The following is a 15,154-nucleotide window of genomic DNA, read 5'->3' as shown; positions in this document are numbered from 1 at the left end:
GGTAACTGACCTAAACAGTTCCACCATTATTTTCTGTCTTATCAATCAGTTTCTTTATGTCACCATTTCCCAGTAAAGTGCTAGGAAATTACACATTAAACGTTACTACTACTGAATGTTTAGGCTTGTCTGAAAACTATCACCTGAATCAGAGCTGATTACAAAACCGTAAAAAATGTATAAAAGACAGCTAAAGGGTCCAAGCAGAAAGTCTGGGTTATTCGAATAAAGAAGGAAAAATAGAGTTTAAAGCTATTTCAGAAATAGGATTTTTCTGTATGAGAAGCATCAGCCTTGAGGAACAGAGCTGTTAGCACAGTGAAGAGAATCATAAGGCACACCCCACGTAGTTGCAATGCAGTAGCTGGACATGTCCTTGCTAGTAAAAACAATCCTGAGTCATCATGCTATAGCAGATTTTGTAGCTCCTCATTATTCCCTCTCTTGGCAGTGGACAGCCTGCCCCCCCCCCCTCCTTATTTCCTTCTTTTGTGAGGAAGGATTTTAGTTAACTAAATGGACCAAAACACTCCATGAGGATTTTCTCACATCCTCTGACCCCATTGCATCTCTGCACTTCTCAAAGAGTAGGGAAAAGAGTTTGTAGCTGCCAGCAGAGCAAAATATACTCCACTTTGAGACAAGATATATGAAAAACCTGCTGGCGCTCTCAGAACTATTTGCCAGGGCTGAGTATTGCTTTCATGTTTATGCAACTGTAGTCAGGAATGAGACAGTAAGATGACTATGTCCTTGAAATTGAGGAACAGTCCCTGTCTTAACATTTTCTAGTGTCCCTGCCCTAAATTCTCTTTCCGCACCCTCACCCCAGTTACACATAACAGAAGCACTTCAGCTTCAATTTCTGCAACTCTGCCGACTGCAAATGGGAAACACTGACAATCATTTATTTTAAAGGGGATACCTTTTAGTTTGGCAATGCAAAAATGCTGTTTAAAGATCTCCAGATTTTTCATTTACAGATCCACCAAACCCCAATTCAGTAGATTGATGTGAATTGTTAAGAGGAGAGAGTCGGTGCCCCCTTCTCTTTTCCTTAACTCTTCTTCCAAGGGTTCCTATGCAGCCTTCCCAACTCCCTATTCAAACTGTCCTCTGTATGCCTGTAAAGGCAGCTGGTCACATTTTTCACCCTCAAAATTTGGTCACTTGAGATTTAAGGGGTGGTCGTGGTGGTGTGGGGGCGGGAAGTAATTAAAATTCTGGCATCCCAAGCCATATCAGTTGCTCATCTGGGAGCTGCTCACCCAGTCAAATTCCTCCATTCATAGGGTCATTTTCTAATAACCAACTGTGTCTTGAGCATGCACCCAGGCATTGTTAGAGCAAACCAGTTACCGATTCCTGGCACGTAGCAGTGGGTAGCAGCGGGAGGGAGACGTGTGCCCAGAATGTTTAAGGGCAGGCGGAGCTGGCGGCAGAGGATGAGGTAATGGCTCTTTCATGGTTCCAGGGACACTCACACACAGTTACTGCTGGTCACAGTGCAGCCTTTCAAAAGCTAGATTTGCTTCAACATTTGGTAAAGTTTATACTCCCTTTTAATGGCAATAAAGGGAATCCTTGTGCCCATATTTGAAACCGGTGCTTAAATATACTATTGGTTGAATCCACAGTTATACATTTCACCTGTTTTTTATGGTCAGGACATAATGCATGCTAATGAAAGCACCCATTTTGGAAAAAAAGGAGGGAAAATGGGTCTTCAGGCAGAAAAGATAAAACACGAACAGAACAAAGCAAAGCGCACAGAGCTTTTTTTTCTTTGGGTGTTCTCACTTAGGGCTAAATGTTTTTAGAAATAATGAGAGTCATACTAAGAACATTCTTCTCTTCTTACTAACTCCTCGGCATGTTAGAGGACAAACTACATGGAGTGCTTTGATTTTAATTTTTGTTGGAACTGTCTGTGGCTGAGTAATCTGCAGTCCAGATGTTGTAACAACAGTAAAGTCCCTCTCAGCACATACACGAGGATGGCAAATGGCTCTGTTGTGAAATCCTGAACAGGACTCTTGTCTCCCCTTTTCTCTTGCTACTGAATCATTAAAAAAAAAAAAAAAAATCACAGAAGATACACAATTTGCAAAGGTATTAGAGATCAGCTGACAAAACAAAAGAATTAGTTCAAAGGTAAAGAGAACCAACTTAGTTTGATTTACACCTTCTCCCTCCTATTCGATCTGCACTTTCAAAGTCTAAAATCATTAGAAATGTTTCCAATAAGCTTTCAACTTAAAATTCTAACGGCGACAGTCTAAAAATACATGTTTTCAGACCAGATATTAGAATGCTGAATGGATGCCATGAGACCTGACTAAAAGCAATACAGAAAGTGCATTCGGCATCTTAAGGGAAATTCATTAGGCATGCGATTGGTGTAAATGGAGGGACATCAGATTAGTACACTTATTACAATATTTAAACTAATGGCTACTTGCGAAACTTTAAAAAAATTAATAACAACTGGCAACTTTTAAGCATTTCAAATAGATAAAAAGTTTGCAGTACTTTCTGAATATAACAGTACTTAGGAATCCAAATTACCTTCAATCTCTACCTACATGTAAATGATGGAAAATGTATACCTCTGTTCAATAGTTAAAGGTGCTTTCACGCAAAATGAAAAAGTGTGCCTTTTCACAAATATTATTATTGTGTGCCTCAGATTTCCAACAAGAATTTCTCTAGAAATTGTAATTTGCAATTTTGTATTTGGTATAATCCTACCAGCACTCAGCAAAATCCTCTCATATCTGCTTAGTAAAATAAAGAAATGCTTAAATTAACATTGCAAGGAATCTAGACATGTTTAAAAAAGTCTGCTCCTGGAACTAGTATCCAATTCATATCAATAGTGATTTTTAAATTTTGAATAAAATCATCTCCATCATGCAATAAATGAAGCCGGTAGGGCTTTCAGGGCTTACAGGTCAAAAGATGATACATCACTGCATAATGCAAACAGATACTCATGCCTTTTTAGCTCTGTCAATAAATCCTTTGAGAGAACTTTGGAATAGTGGGAACCTTGATAATAGCCCGTTATAAAGGAACGTACAGAAAACTCTTCAAAACAGTACACTGTAATAGACTGAGGACACACAGGGAACAGTTTTCCATCTGTCCCTACCCTTTCCAGAAAGCAAAAGAGGGCAAAAAAAGGGGCTGGGGGGAGAAAGGCATCTGGGAAAACTTATTGTAAAAATATTTGTAGCCTAGCCTAGCCTCTGTTCTAGCAATGTAAAGTAGTGTTATGCTCATTTACCTCCAAGATATATGCATAAGATTAGGCCGCAAAGCCTTCAACAAAACACTACACAAGAACAGCCCTCAACAAAATTATGCCACAGCATAAAAAGCAGAGCACCATGGTGGAAATGGCCCACAAGCTGTACTTCACAGCCTCTCTTCACGAGCAATGTCAGAAATTGGCATCAGCACCAACAAGATTGGCTCCCGTGGCAAGAAATCACAATGCCATAGGAACACTGCCAGATGAGAGGACATTTAACAGTGTCTTCCAATATCTGATATCCCAAAGGAGATACTAAATACAATTCTAGTCTCTGCTAGATTAACAAATGAGTCTGAGAAATGCAAATTTGCTCTCATATTTTATAATACTAGGCACAGTTGCATCGAATTTTCAAACCACTCTAATGTTGTCCAAATTCTGTTGAATATACTTCATTAATACAGAAAGCGTTTGTACCTCCTGCCTAAAAGAATGCTGAATAATCACTACACTGTACTCTATTCGACATGGCCCAGTTGGGCGTGTCACTGCAGTTTGAGGAGACAGTAACTGTTATCAACAAACATACCTGGTAGCCACAAATACCTGGCAAGGAGCCAGAGTTACTGCCACCATCATGGTAGCACAAGAGAAGGGAACATGGCAATATACTTCTTCCTACACATGCACCGCTCTGCACAGAGTTACGGTCTGCTACTACCAACTGCAAAGTTGACCCAAGGGCAGGACATGTTTCCTCAAACTGCTGAGGTTAAACCATTCAGTCCTATTTAATCTGTTAGAACCATCAGTGCACCGGTAGCAGAATGGAACCTGAAAATCCTACCAGATTGGGCTGCAATAACTGGTAAACCTGGTATTTCCAGCCTGCAGTCAAAACAAACAGGAGAATAAAAATCACAGCCCTTTTTACTTTTTTTTTCTTCTTTTTTTTTTTTTCTTTTTAAGCAGCAGTCAAAAGGCCTCTTGAAGCCTTGTTTATAAGCAAACCAGTCTCAAAGGCTGGATTTGCATTGGCAGGGTTTGGAGCCTGCAAAATAAACCTTTCTAGGTAGTGTTTTCCTTCTGCCTATAAGGGAGGAATGGTTTTTAGTATAATTTCTACCAGACTACATCCCTTTCAAACTACACTGAAGAAAATGCCTAATTCAACACAGCTGGCCTCACCAAGCTTCCCTGGGAGCCCTTGCACTCTGGGCATGCACCTGCAATCCTTCCTCTAGGAAGGCAATGAATGGTAACACACAATCTGACAGCCTATTGACAGGGTGAAATCACTACTGCCATTCAAAAATAGGAGAATGTACAGAAGCTGTTACTTAGTTGCAATTTCTTTGGCAGAAATCACTCCATTTGGGCCATAGTTTATGTTCTAGTACAGTGGATACCACAAAACATCCTTAAAAAAAGTATACTTCTTTAACCAACACTAAGGTTCCAACTTGAGTGCCAAGTTACAGTTTGAAACAAATTCTATGAACAAGTGATAAAACTCCTAGAAAAATGGTTTTCAATTACCTATAGTTTTTTCTCCACAGTCCTGTGTTCTCCATTCTCCAATGACCTTTGTGCTACAAATGTTTTGCATATAATAGTGATTAAGTGAACTAGACCACCAGTTGTGCTCAACTTTTACTCCACCCATAACCGGCTATTCTAATCAAGGGCCTCTGGTAAGAAAACTGCAATTTGGCTTCTGAAAATTATTATTGTAATAGGAAAGCCAGAAAAATTATAAAGCATCTGTTGAAATTTCAACTGTGAGGATAGTGACTTTCCACGCTTTTAGAAACTTCATTCTTTCAACACTCCTAGTGAACAAAGCAGAAGTATTTACTCTGCTACAATACATGCACTTCTTTAAGGTTCTAAATTCTTTGCATTTCAGCCAAGCTTCATGTACCAGAAAGAAATGACATGATTATTTGTTAATTAAGGTTTGGGATCTTAATTTGCAAGGAAGATTTCAAAGGTGCAATGAAATTAACATGAGCTTCTTGTAAAAGACATCCCTAAAATTTCCTCTGGTAGATGCAGACATTAGGAAAAAAACTTGACTTCTTGTAATAGGTAACTTCAAAGGCACTTCTTTCAGTTCTGCACACAGTTCTTCTGCATGGGTGGTGCATGTGTCCTCTCAGGAGCTCACTGCCAAGACTTGTACTACTCCCTCATTTTACAATTATAAATGTATCATAGAAGATCATGTGGCCAAAAGACATCCAAATGATTCTGCTGCATTGACTTGAACACTGGAGAGTAGACTAAAAAAATGTATCCCATCACATCATGGGTGTACATCTGGTCACACGACAGGAAAGCACAAGCAGTTTGCAACATGGAACTGAATGCATAGGGAGACCCTTGCTCATATGAGATGCTGGGCAGTTGCATTTTTGCCATGTCATGAGAGAGAAACTGCGAGGACAGGACTGATTTGCAGAAAGTCCATCTGACCTGCAGACCCCTCTCCTGGCCCACATCTAGCCAGGTTGGGCAATCCTCCTTTGCTGTTCTGCATCTGAAATAGCAGCCTTCACCAAGGAAACTGACATCTAGGATGTGGCTTTCTTTTCAAAAAACATTTGGACACACAAGATGGTATGACATACTTCATGTGCTGAGAACAATGAGCATAATGCTCAGAAGTTAATTAAAACTAATGCACCTGTACAGCACATATCTAAAAGGAAAAAGGATTCTTCATCTTGATGAAATCATCATTTGTAAATCCTGGTGAGTGCCTGAACACAATCTCTACCCCTTCACTTACCTCACAAAATGCAATTTGTAGTCCCACCTGATACACTCTTAAGAGTGTCCTTCTGAAGTTTTTAAAGAATAAAGCCTTGGAAATTTCCCAGCTCCCTTTTCAAAAGAGTTTACAGATTCATGCACCATCACATTCTATGATGGTTCAATACCTAACATTGCACAAAGGGGAAATAAGGCTATTAGTGAAAATATCACAATCTGCAGACTTGAAGAGCCACGATCAAAACCAAGATACGTGGGATACTCGGGGACTGTCTGAGCTATCAATAGAATCAGAGTGACTCTGCAGAAGGTAATGAGAATCTTCAGTTCTGTATCAATACTGGAGATAAAACACGGTGGGGAATAAAACAATCACACACAGCAAAAGATCACGCACAGAGGTGCTGCCTGGAGTACTGCACAGTGCTATATTTTAGAACTCACTGAAGAAACGGCAAGTCATCTTACAACCAGCCAATACATAAAAAAGGTTTATCTCTATTCAAGTCCATGCAGCAAGATCACTTAGATGTGTTTCAAATAGCAGTCTCTATTCTTCTCTATTCCTGATATTTATTTTTCACTTTCAGCCTCCTACTGATATGGCATGTCAGTAGAAGCATCTGACAATTTCTAATGTGCTCATTCATTGCTGTGTGCTGCTTGAGCACTTTCTCCATTCACCTTTATTCTTACACCAAGACTGTATTATCAAGCCTGAAGTTCACTGATCATTGACTGCTTAAGGCTTAATTACTGTGCAAAAAAATGAGCAAACACCAAGTCTTTTAAATGTCAGCCAAACAGTACCAGCACCTTCCTCCTCACCCCCACCAATATGAATGTTTTCAAATCTTCCAAAAAAAAGCAAATTGATATATCTTCCTTCCCAGCCTACTTCGTGAGCAATAAAAGCTGCATAGATCCTATGACTTACATACTTCCAATTAGTTAAAAGCTTCCGTAAATGTCTATTAACATTTTACAAGGATAAAAAAAAACAAACCTGAAAGTTTTTACAGCCAAACCTGGCTGATCCATACTTAGTATTGTAATACACAGCCTCACGTGATGGCATCAAAAAGCTTTATCTGCAATATTACAACGTATTATTTGATGAACCACTGACCTATTAATCTAAACAAAACAAGTCACAGCACTGCTAGCTGAAAAAGAGGGCTGAACTCATTCAAGCTGTAAGAGACTGTGAAGCAAGGTCTACAGCAGCATGCTGAAGTATCTATTAGCTCTTCAGAAGCTACAAAATTTTCACATAGAAATCCTGAAGTACTCTAGAAAATTTCAAAAACTTATACAAACACTGTGAGCTGCCAATAGAATTTAAAAGAAAAATAGGAAAAAATTCTGGCACTTAGCATCTTTCATCTAAGTATTCTGAGGAACTTTATAAGCGCCAGTACCAGAAAAGGTTTAAGTAAATTATACCCATTCTAGGGCAGGGAAATTGGCACACTAGGCATTAACTAAGCAGTGAAGAAAAACTAGGAATTCTGATGCCAACCACCTAGCTGTTCTTATCTTCAGATTATGATAGTTCTAATAAGAACTGTGTAACTCCAATAACATGAATACAGAGATTAGAGTAGTATATTATTTGTTACCCTCCATTGTAATACTCATGGTTTTCTACAGCCACATGGGAGTGTCCAAAGAAGAAAGTATTTCAATAAAACAAAGAAACTTGAGAAAGTTGTTTTATAGAAATTTTAAACAACTCCATACATGGGAAAATTAACAGTCATAGGCAGAAATAAAAATTTTATGGTAATTTTATTATAAAGAATAAATGTTTATTTAGCATAAAAATATTCAGCTCATTGTTTTTTAGTATCAAAGTTTTGATGAAATTGACTGAACAAATTCCAGACCCTGCCTGTGTTAAACAGGAAACTCGTCTTACACTGCTTGTTATTTCTAATTCCCATATGACAAGTTTTACAATACCTACATGATTAGAAAGGAAGAAATCTGAATTTGTTATACCACCAAAAATGGATCAGGATTAAATCACCATATTTTTCAACAAGAAAGGAATCCGATCCATCTTCTTCAGCAGTTTACTACCATATATATATACACAATTATATTTTTTTTCCCTGAAGCTGTTTAACAATGAAGACATCAACTTTTAAGTACTCTACCATGAACAGTCACCACAAGCAGCTTATTTTTCCACTGAAAAGTTAGTATCAGACACCAGTCTTACTTATCTGATACAAGAAAAATATTCCTGGTTCAGTGGTTATGTTTCTACCAAACACAGAGAGAAAAGGAAGAAATGCTGTACTTACTTGTTAAAAAGATTCAGTCCAATCCTATAATGGCGCTTCCTGATAACATCGTTACTGAAGGCAGGGGAATCCCAGCTGTTGCGAGTTTCTTTGTGGTATGTTTGTTTGCTTAAGGTTTGCTCCCTTAGGCTGTCTCTAGAAGAAGATTCTGAGCTGCAATTTATTGTATCATTAGAGTTGGAAGTGCTGTTGATGCTGTCATTGTCTCCATCAGAATAATCGGACTCTGATTTGCTTTGCCTGTTTGCTGTACCATTGATAGCTAAATGACTATCTATAGGCCTAGCCCTGTGTCTTGCCTCCTGTTCCTCTCGGGATATAATCTTGGCAGGAATGCTGTGAGGAATGTGTTTTGGGCTTCCTTGTTGACTAGTGATCCCTCGGTCATACGCATTTTGTCTCTTTAATGAGCCTCTCTCTGAGCGGTCACTCAAGTCCACTGAGCTGTCACTGGGTGGCTCTATAGTTAGCAATGGTAGATGATCCATTCTCATCCTCTGTTCCTGACATTCCAGTGACGGGGTACTCCTGCAGCTTGTATCAGTGTCTATCTTATTATCATCTTTATGGGTCATGGACCAGTACTCTTGAGAAGAGTTCACAGACCGGAGCCTCAAATCAGATTCTGTGCTGGACGGTCTGTCTACTGACTGGGAAAGTGGGAGGGGTGGAGATAACTCTTCCTCATCAATATATAATGTAACATCACTGTATGATGCTGTCATCTCATCAAGCTTCCTGTGATCCACACTGTGAATTGCTGGTTTAGTTTGAGCACAACTATCCCTTTCCATTTCGCGACTTCTGACTTGATCCGGAGTCTGGACTTCATCAGAATGTAGGCTACGGCAATTCAGTGCATCATCAATGGATTCTGCAAGGGATTTCACTTGCCTGGAAAAAGCATCCTCCAGTTCTGTTATAGCATCAGCAAAATCAGTAGATGCTGCTGGTGACTTCATTGTAGCTGACTCCCCAAGGTCACTACATTCAGACTGTACCAGGGATCCCAGCTTTGACCCATCATTTGTAACAGAAACTTGTTTTCCTTCAAAGTAAGAGCTGTGGACTTTCTCAGGCCCTTCAAAGGAAAACTGCATTCTCATATTGGACAGTACAATGCGTCTTGACATACGATTTTCAGACATAGAACTTCTAAGACGCTCAAAATTTTTGTTCATCTGATATTGGCGAAAAGCTGTTTGTATAGTACGAGCAGCATGTCTAGTTATGAGACGGCCTCCATATTTCCGTTCTAGCATTTCCACCTGTGAAAGGGTGAACACAATTATTTTGTAACTTGATGCAGGTTAGAACAAGGTTAAAGTAAAAAAAAAAAAAAAAATTCTTTTAACAACTTTAATTTTTAGACGTTTTTCAATGTATATACTGTTTTTGAAGGTAAAAACTCAAAGCCCCAGACTAACAACTGCACAAATAGTGAACCGAACAGTCATTTGCAAATTCCACCATTAAAATACAGACAAAAATTTGACTATGTAAATACTGTGATATCAAATTAATACTGTGATATCAAATTAATGTTTTGGCAATTTGTGTGTGTGTGTTTAAATTTTGGTTTTTTGCACACTAGCATTGGTGTGCCCATGTCAAAGCAGACAAGATAGCACTCTAATGCAGCTTAATGCAGTCATTCTTTCTCTGTAGGGACAACTGCAGAGAAGTGAAATCCAAGTATGATGCAAATTGCCATATTTTAAGAGTAAATTATAAAAGTGTCCATCACCTTTCCAGGCATGCATCGCTTTCTGCATGAATAAAAACCAGGTGGCATCGTTTCACCCAGGCCTGATATCAAAGCAAAACTGAGCCTCGCAGACCATACGTTTCCAGAGAGGTTTCTCTGATAGAATCTCCATACACACAGTCTTCCTCAAACCAAGAGCATATTTCAGACTTTCTAAATACAAATGCAAATCTATTTTCATTCTTGTAATTACATTCAACATTGCCAGTGTTTCCAATTAACAGAATGAATATGCAAAATAAAGACATTGTAAATGCCATCAATTTAACCTAGTGAAAAAGACATGTCAATACTTTTGGAATACTCATTAGGTATTTTCAAGCCTTTCCTTCCAAAACATGAAAAGCATCGCTTATGTAAAAAACACTGAACAAGATCAATAACTAGTTTTATTTCAATTTTTTTCCCAATATTTAATTTCTGTTCTGATTGGTCTTTGCTGGATCCACATTATTCATAAATGCAAAACATCCATGACAAATCAATATGTTTAGTACTACAATCAAACCCACCATTTTTCTGGCAGCATTTTTGTATAAGTCCATGCAATTTTCATAATACTCCAATGATTCAAAAGTCACTTCTCACTTGAAAATCCGGGTACCCTTTTTCATTAGACACCATGTTTTAATTACTTATCTTATATGCACATGCACACACAACCTCTCCCCCTCACACTTTGGAGATATCCCCAAGTAAATGTTAAGTTCAGATATTGATGTGCAGAGGGGCTTCATCCCCCTTCTATGGAAGAAACCAAATGCTACTAAAAAATATTTTCTAGTCCATTATGTCTACCATTTGGGAGTAATTGATGTATTTCTTTCAGTGCTATTGGCAGGTTCAGCATCTCCCATTCCCCTTCCACATTAAAGATGATCTCCTTTTTGGCTCAGTGTTTCAAAATGTGAATCACTGATTATTTTATTTTATCTTATTTTTTTAATTCTCGATGCAAAAAATACTATGCACAATTATTGGCATAAATTGAGGAGGCTAACTTCTCAGATGGGCTCAGATCAGGGTTACTCATAAGGAATTGTTCTTTCGACTGTATCTTGAAACTTCTTTTAACTAAGCTCAAAAAGCTGTGACTGACTTCTGAGCTGGGAATCTGTAAATCTCTGCACAGTTTTCTACAGTTTGTCTTTAAAACAATTGTTTAGCCTTTCACCCCCAAATGGGGCTTGTATTACCTATGGCTATGAGGTTACTTCTAAGGCATTCTGAAGATTAAAAAAATTATTAAGACCTTCTATCACAACCCTGCCACTGCTGCCACACATTTGCTACTATTTCTATCCCTAGCGTACATTGTCATGTGTGTTTAAATAAATTGTAAAAGATTATTTTGCTGGACTAATCTCAAAACAAATGATGAATTGTCAGTTTAGTTCTCCTCTCAAAATTAAATGTCAAACCTGAAGAAAAGAAAATTAGCATAGCTGGTGTGAAAGAATAAAAGAAAACCTAATATTCTATAAAATAAATTACATGGACTTTATTCTTGCAAACAGGCTGTTGTCCTTCAGGTTTACAGAGAAAATATCATCATCATTGATTATCATAAATTAGGGGGTTTTGGTGAGAATTTTAATTGAGAGTATTTTGGAATTTGCCTAGATGATTTACTAGACTTGTGACTCATATTTCTAATAAATTGTAATGCATATTTAATGCACCTTTTTAATGCATATTTAATGCACATAGCCTTTATGTAAAGCCTTGGACATTTTCCTAAATAGTTTTTAAGTATCTTCTGAGATTTCAGTGAGAGCTTTTCAAGAGCAGTAAGCAACTCTTCAACATCAAGCTTCCTTTATGTGTCATTATCACTTTTTATTGCATAGGACTCCCTGAACAAATACAAAATAACATCTGCAGTCCTCATTCTCTATCAAACCGGCATAAAAGGACAGATGGAATCAGGCTCTGTGGAATATCTGCAGCGCAGGAGACCTCTTTAAGGAAGCCTTGCACTCTATATCAATCTCTTATGAGACATCTAGCAAAAATGACTGCCAAAGGTGGAAAAGGAAGTAACATTTTAGATTTCACAAGGAGGTCCAATTTAATAGCAGAGCTGGCATAATCTAGATCAAGAATCAGGAACTTGATAAGTCCCTCTCCAATACAGAAGCTGGTAGGCATAAAGGCTGTACTAAACTCATACTTGCTATCCCAAATATTGGCTTCAACTTTAAATCAGAGCTCAAGCTCTGTTCTTCCAGGTCTCTCTGGAACAACATTATATGATTCTCCCACCTGAAATTTCAGAAGAACAAACAGATGGCAAATAAGACTTAGCCCCTATAAATTTCACTGACTATCAATGTGTGGTCCAAAATCAGGAGCAGTTTGCTTCCCCTGTGCAGAATTTTGCCTGCTTCCACTTTTGCCATGTTAACATACAAATTGGAGTGACTATGCAATATACCGCAATGATTCACAGTGAACAAAATATTCTGTGGAAAGAAAGATCTCTAAAAAAAAAAAAAAAATCACCAACCAAAAACCATTGATGTATTGGCTACTGTTCATCTGTCAGTGAAAACCAGTGCATCCTGCATATTTTCTTACCTTAAGCTATTACAGCATCATTTTCAATGATAAATATTAACTTATATAAAAATAAACATCTTTGAAATAGGACTACATTCAGAATAAAGCTTAAAAGGAATGGCTGAGGCTGACTGTCTTACAGTAGTGCCTTTTTAGGGACAAAGGCTTTGAACTCCTACATGGCTTCCATCCAGTTCTTTGTAAAGCATATGGAAGTTTTGCGTAGTTGAGTAAAGCCAATTAAGACCTTGAATTCACCCCACAGATATGAGAAATTATCAGTTGCAATACGTTCTTCCTTTCTTTCAGCAACAACAAAGATATCCAGGTTTCAAAATTACTCATTTTCTTAGAAAAATATTTTGCATTATTACATTTTAGCACTTGTCCCAAGCATGAAATCACAATTCCTAGAAGAACTGTTTTTACTTTTAACACTACTAACATACCTTTTACACCCTTTTTCAGGAAGGGGGGAAGGAGTATGGGACACAGGGATGACACAACACAGAAAAAAAGTCAAAAACCTCAGAAATGCTGACGTATGACTATTTTGAACTAAGTTGGTCACAGGAAAAAAAGTATTTTCAGTATCATAACTGAAGTGATGCTAGAAAAGATTTTTCGCAGCTTACAGACATGTTCCCATTGCCATAAATTAGGTAACAAAGCTCAAATACCTGCTTATCTTGTAGGTCGGAAGAGAGTTCATAGCTCTCAGAAAGTGATCTTGACCTTTTAATAGCTTCTTCCTCTGCTTGTTTTCGCAGTATGGACGTTGAATGCTGAAGTTTTGGCCTCCGAGATCTTTGTTGTCCAGGGGAGACAGAATACAGCCCGTAAGCAGAATGATCGTAATGGTCTGGACTTATAGCTGAACTGTGTGTTATAGGTCCTTGATGGTAAGTAGATGGGCTATCCAAAGATGTGCCAGTTTCACTGCTTGGAGCTTCACCCTCAACACTAGACAGAACGAAAAGACAGAAAAATCCTCAGGTAAGTATTATATGCCAAAATTCTCAGCAACAAATAACACAGTTTTGCTCAGTATCATTTTAGGTAGACATCCAGCACATTTTGTTCAAATTCATATGAGGGTAATGTGGCTTTCATGCCAAACACCATAGTTTTCACTGTAATCTAAGGAAGTCTCTATTCTGTTGCAGAGGTCATCTTTAGAGCATGAGTCAAGCAGGAGAACGGAGGTTTCGAGCATTATTTAACTTTATAAACTACCAATAACATCCTGAGTAAGCCACTCAGCAACCACTGTGTAAAACAAATGAAAACTTTTAATTTCTTATAAGACTGCTCATTTCCAAGTTGTTCTACTTCAAAACGATAGATTCTTATTTGTGTCTTTCCTCACTTTGAGAAATAAGAGCAATACTTTCTTACTGTTATATTACAGTTTGACATAAAAGGATTACTTTCATGTTTCTCAACGGAGACTTGGGATTTTACGGATCTTGTGAGCTACTATGTTTCTAGAAACTGAAGTTGGGAAAAAGTACCTACAGGAGAAATCTCATTTATTTCTCTGTTAGTGAAAGATTGCTCCCATGGGATACTTTTGGCATGCTTTCTATTAAGGAAAGAAAAAAACCCTTTATATTAAAAGAGTTGTACACAATAGGAAACATTTTGAGTCCTAGTCAAGGTTTATCCTGAAGTAGTGATGACTAATAGTAATTTGTATTTGTTTTATATTTACAGTAGGGCATCCTCACATTGCCACAGGGTATGCACTTTCACTCTTCCATCTTTTTCATGTTTCACATAAATCCTTACTATCTGCCTCATCCTGTGTACACAGAGCACTGATAGAAAAATGGAATTTTAATTTTTTTTTTAATCACTCAGAAGGCTTAGTAAACACTCCACACATGCATGAATATAAGTATTTGCAGCATTTCCCCTACCTTTTGTTTTAGGAACAGGTACATCCAAACTCTAAAGGAGTAAAATTCCCCGTTTCCACCACGCCCTGTATTTCTTATTTTGCTTTCACTCACATGTATACGAACATAAAAAACAAAGCCCTCCTGTTGCCTCTCAGAAATGAAATGCTGTGACCGTTGCTGCATACACATACCACAGCAGTCCCTTCAACAGTTCAAAGTACAGAGCGATTTCTGAAAGAACGTTCTCCACCGGACCGCAGCGCCAGAAGAGATCAAGGTTAACACTGGCAAAACTCTCCTAGCTTGAACAGTGTGTACTTTTTAAAGTGAAGGAGAACCCCCCCCCCCCGCCCCCGCTTAGATTTCTGAAAATGTTTCTATAAACATGCAAAACTGAAAGCAAGTCCTCTTTCTTTGCCCATCAAAATATGACTCTACCCGAAAGGTATTTTCAAACATACTTTACCCAAGCTGGAAATATTTTCAGTGTGCACACATTACTTTTTCCAAAAAGGAAGTTGACAGGAAACTAATCCCTTTCCCTCCCTGATACAGCTGGCTTTCAAGTTAA

At 38.0% G+C, this 15,154-nt stretch overlaps 1 protein-coding gene across 17 annotated transcripts in view; it reads right to left on the bottom strand.

Moving 5' to 3' along the window:
- The window catches only part of IQSEC1 (IQ motif and Sec7 domain ArfGEF 1), a 359,420-nt gene that overhangs the window by 40,736 nt on the left and 303,530 nt on the right, over window positions 1-15,154 (bottom strand). For all 17 annotated transcript variants that reach the window (XM_052776765.1, XM_052776766.1, XM_052776751.1 and 14 more), the window contains 2 exons: window positions 13,360-13,642; window positions 8,350-9,617 (listed from right to left, as the gene is read on the bottom strand). In XM_052776765.1, coding sequence (XP_052632725.1) covers window positions 8,350-9,617; window positions 13,360-13,642 — 1,551 coding nt within the window. The remainder of the gene's footprint in view (window positions 1-8,349; window positions 9,618-13,359; window positions 13,643-15,154) is intronic.

This window comes from Harpia harpyja, chromosome Z (assembly GCF_026419915.1).
Source record: "Harpia harpyja isolate bHarHar1 chromosome Z, bHarHar1 primary haplotype, whole genome shotgun sequence".
Classification (NCBI taxonomy): Eukaryota; Metazoa; Chordata; class Aves; order Accipitriformes; family Accipitridae; genus Harpia; species Harpia harpyja.
This window is presented reverse-complemented; position numbering and strand designations above follow the sequence as displayed.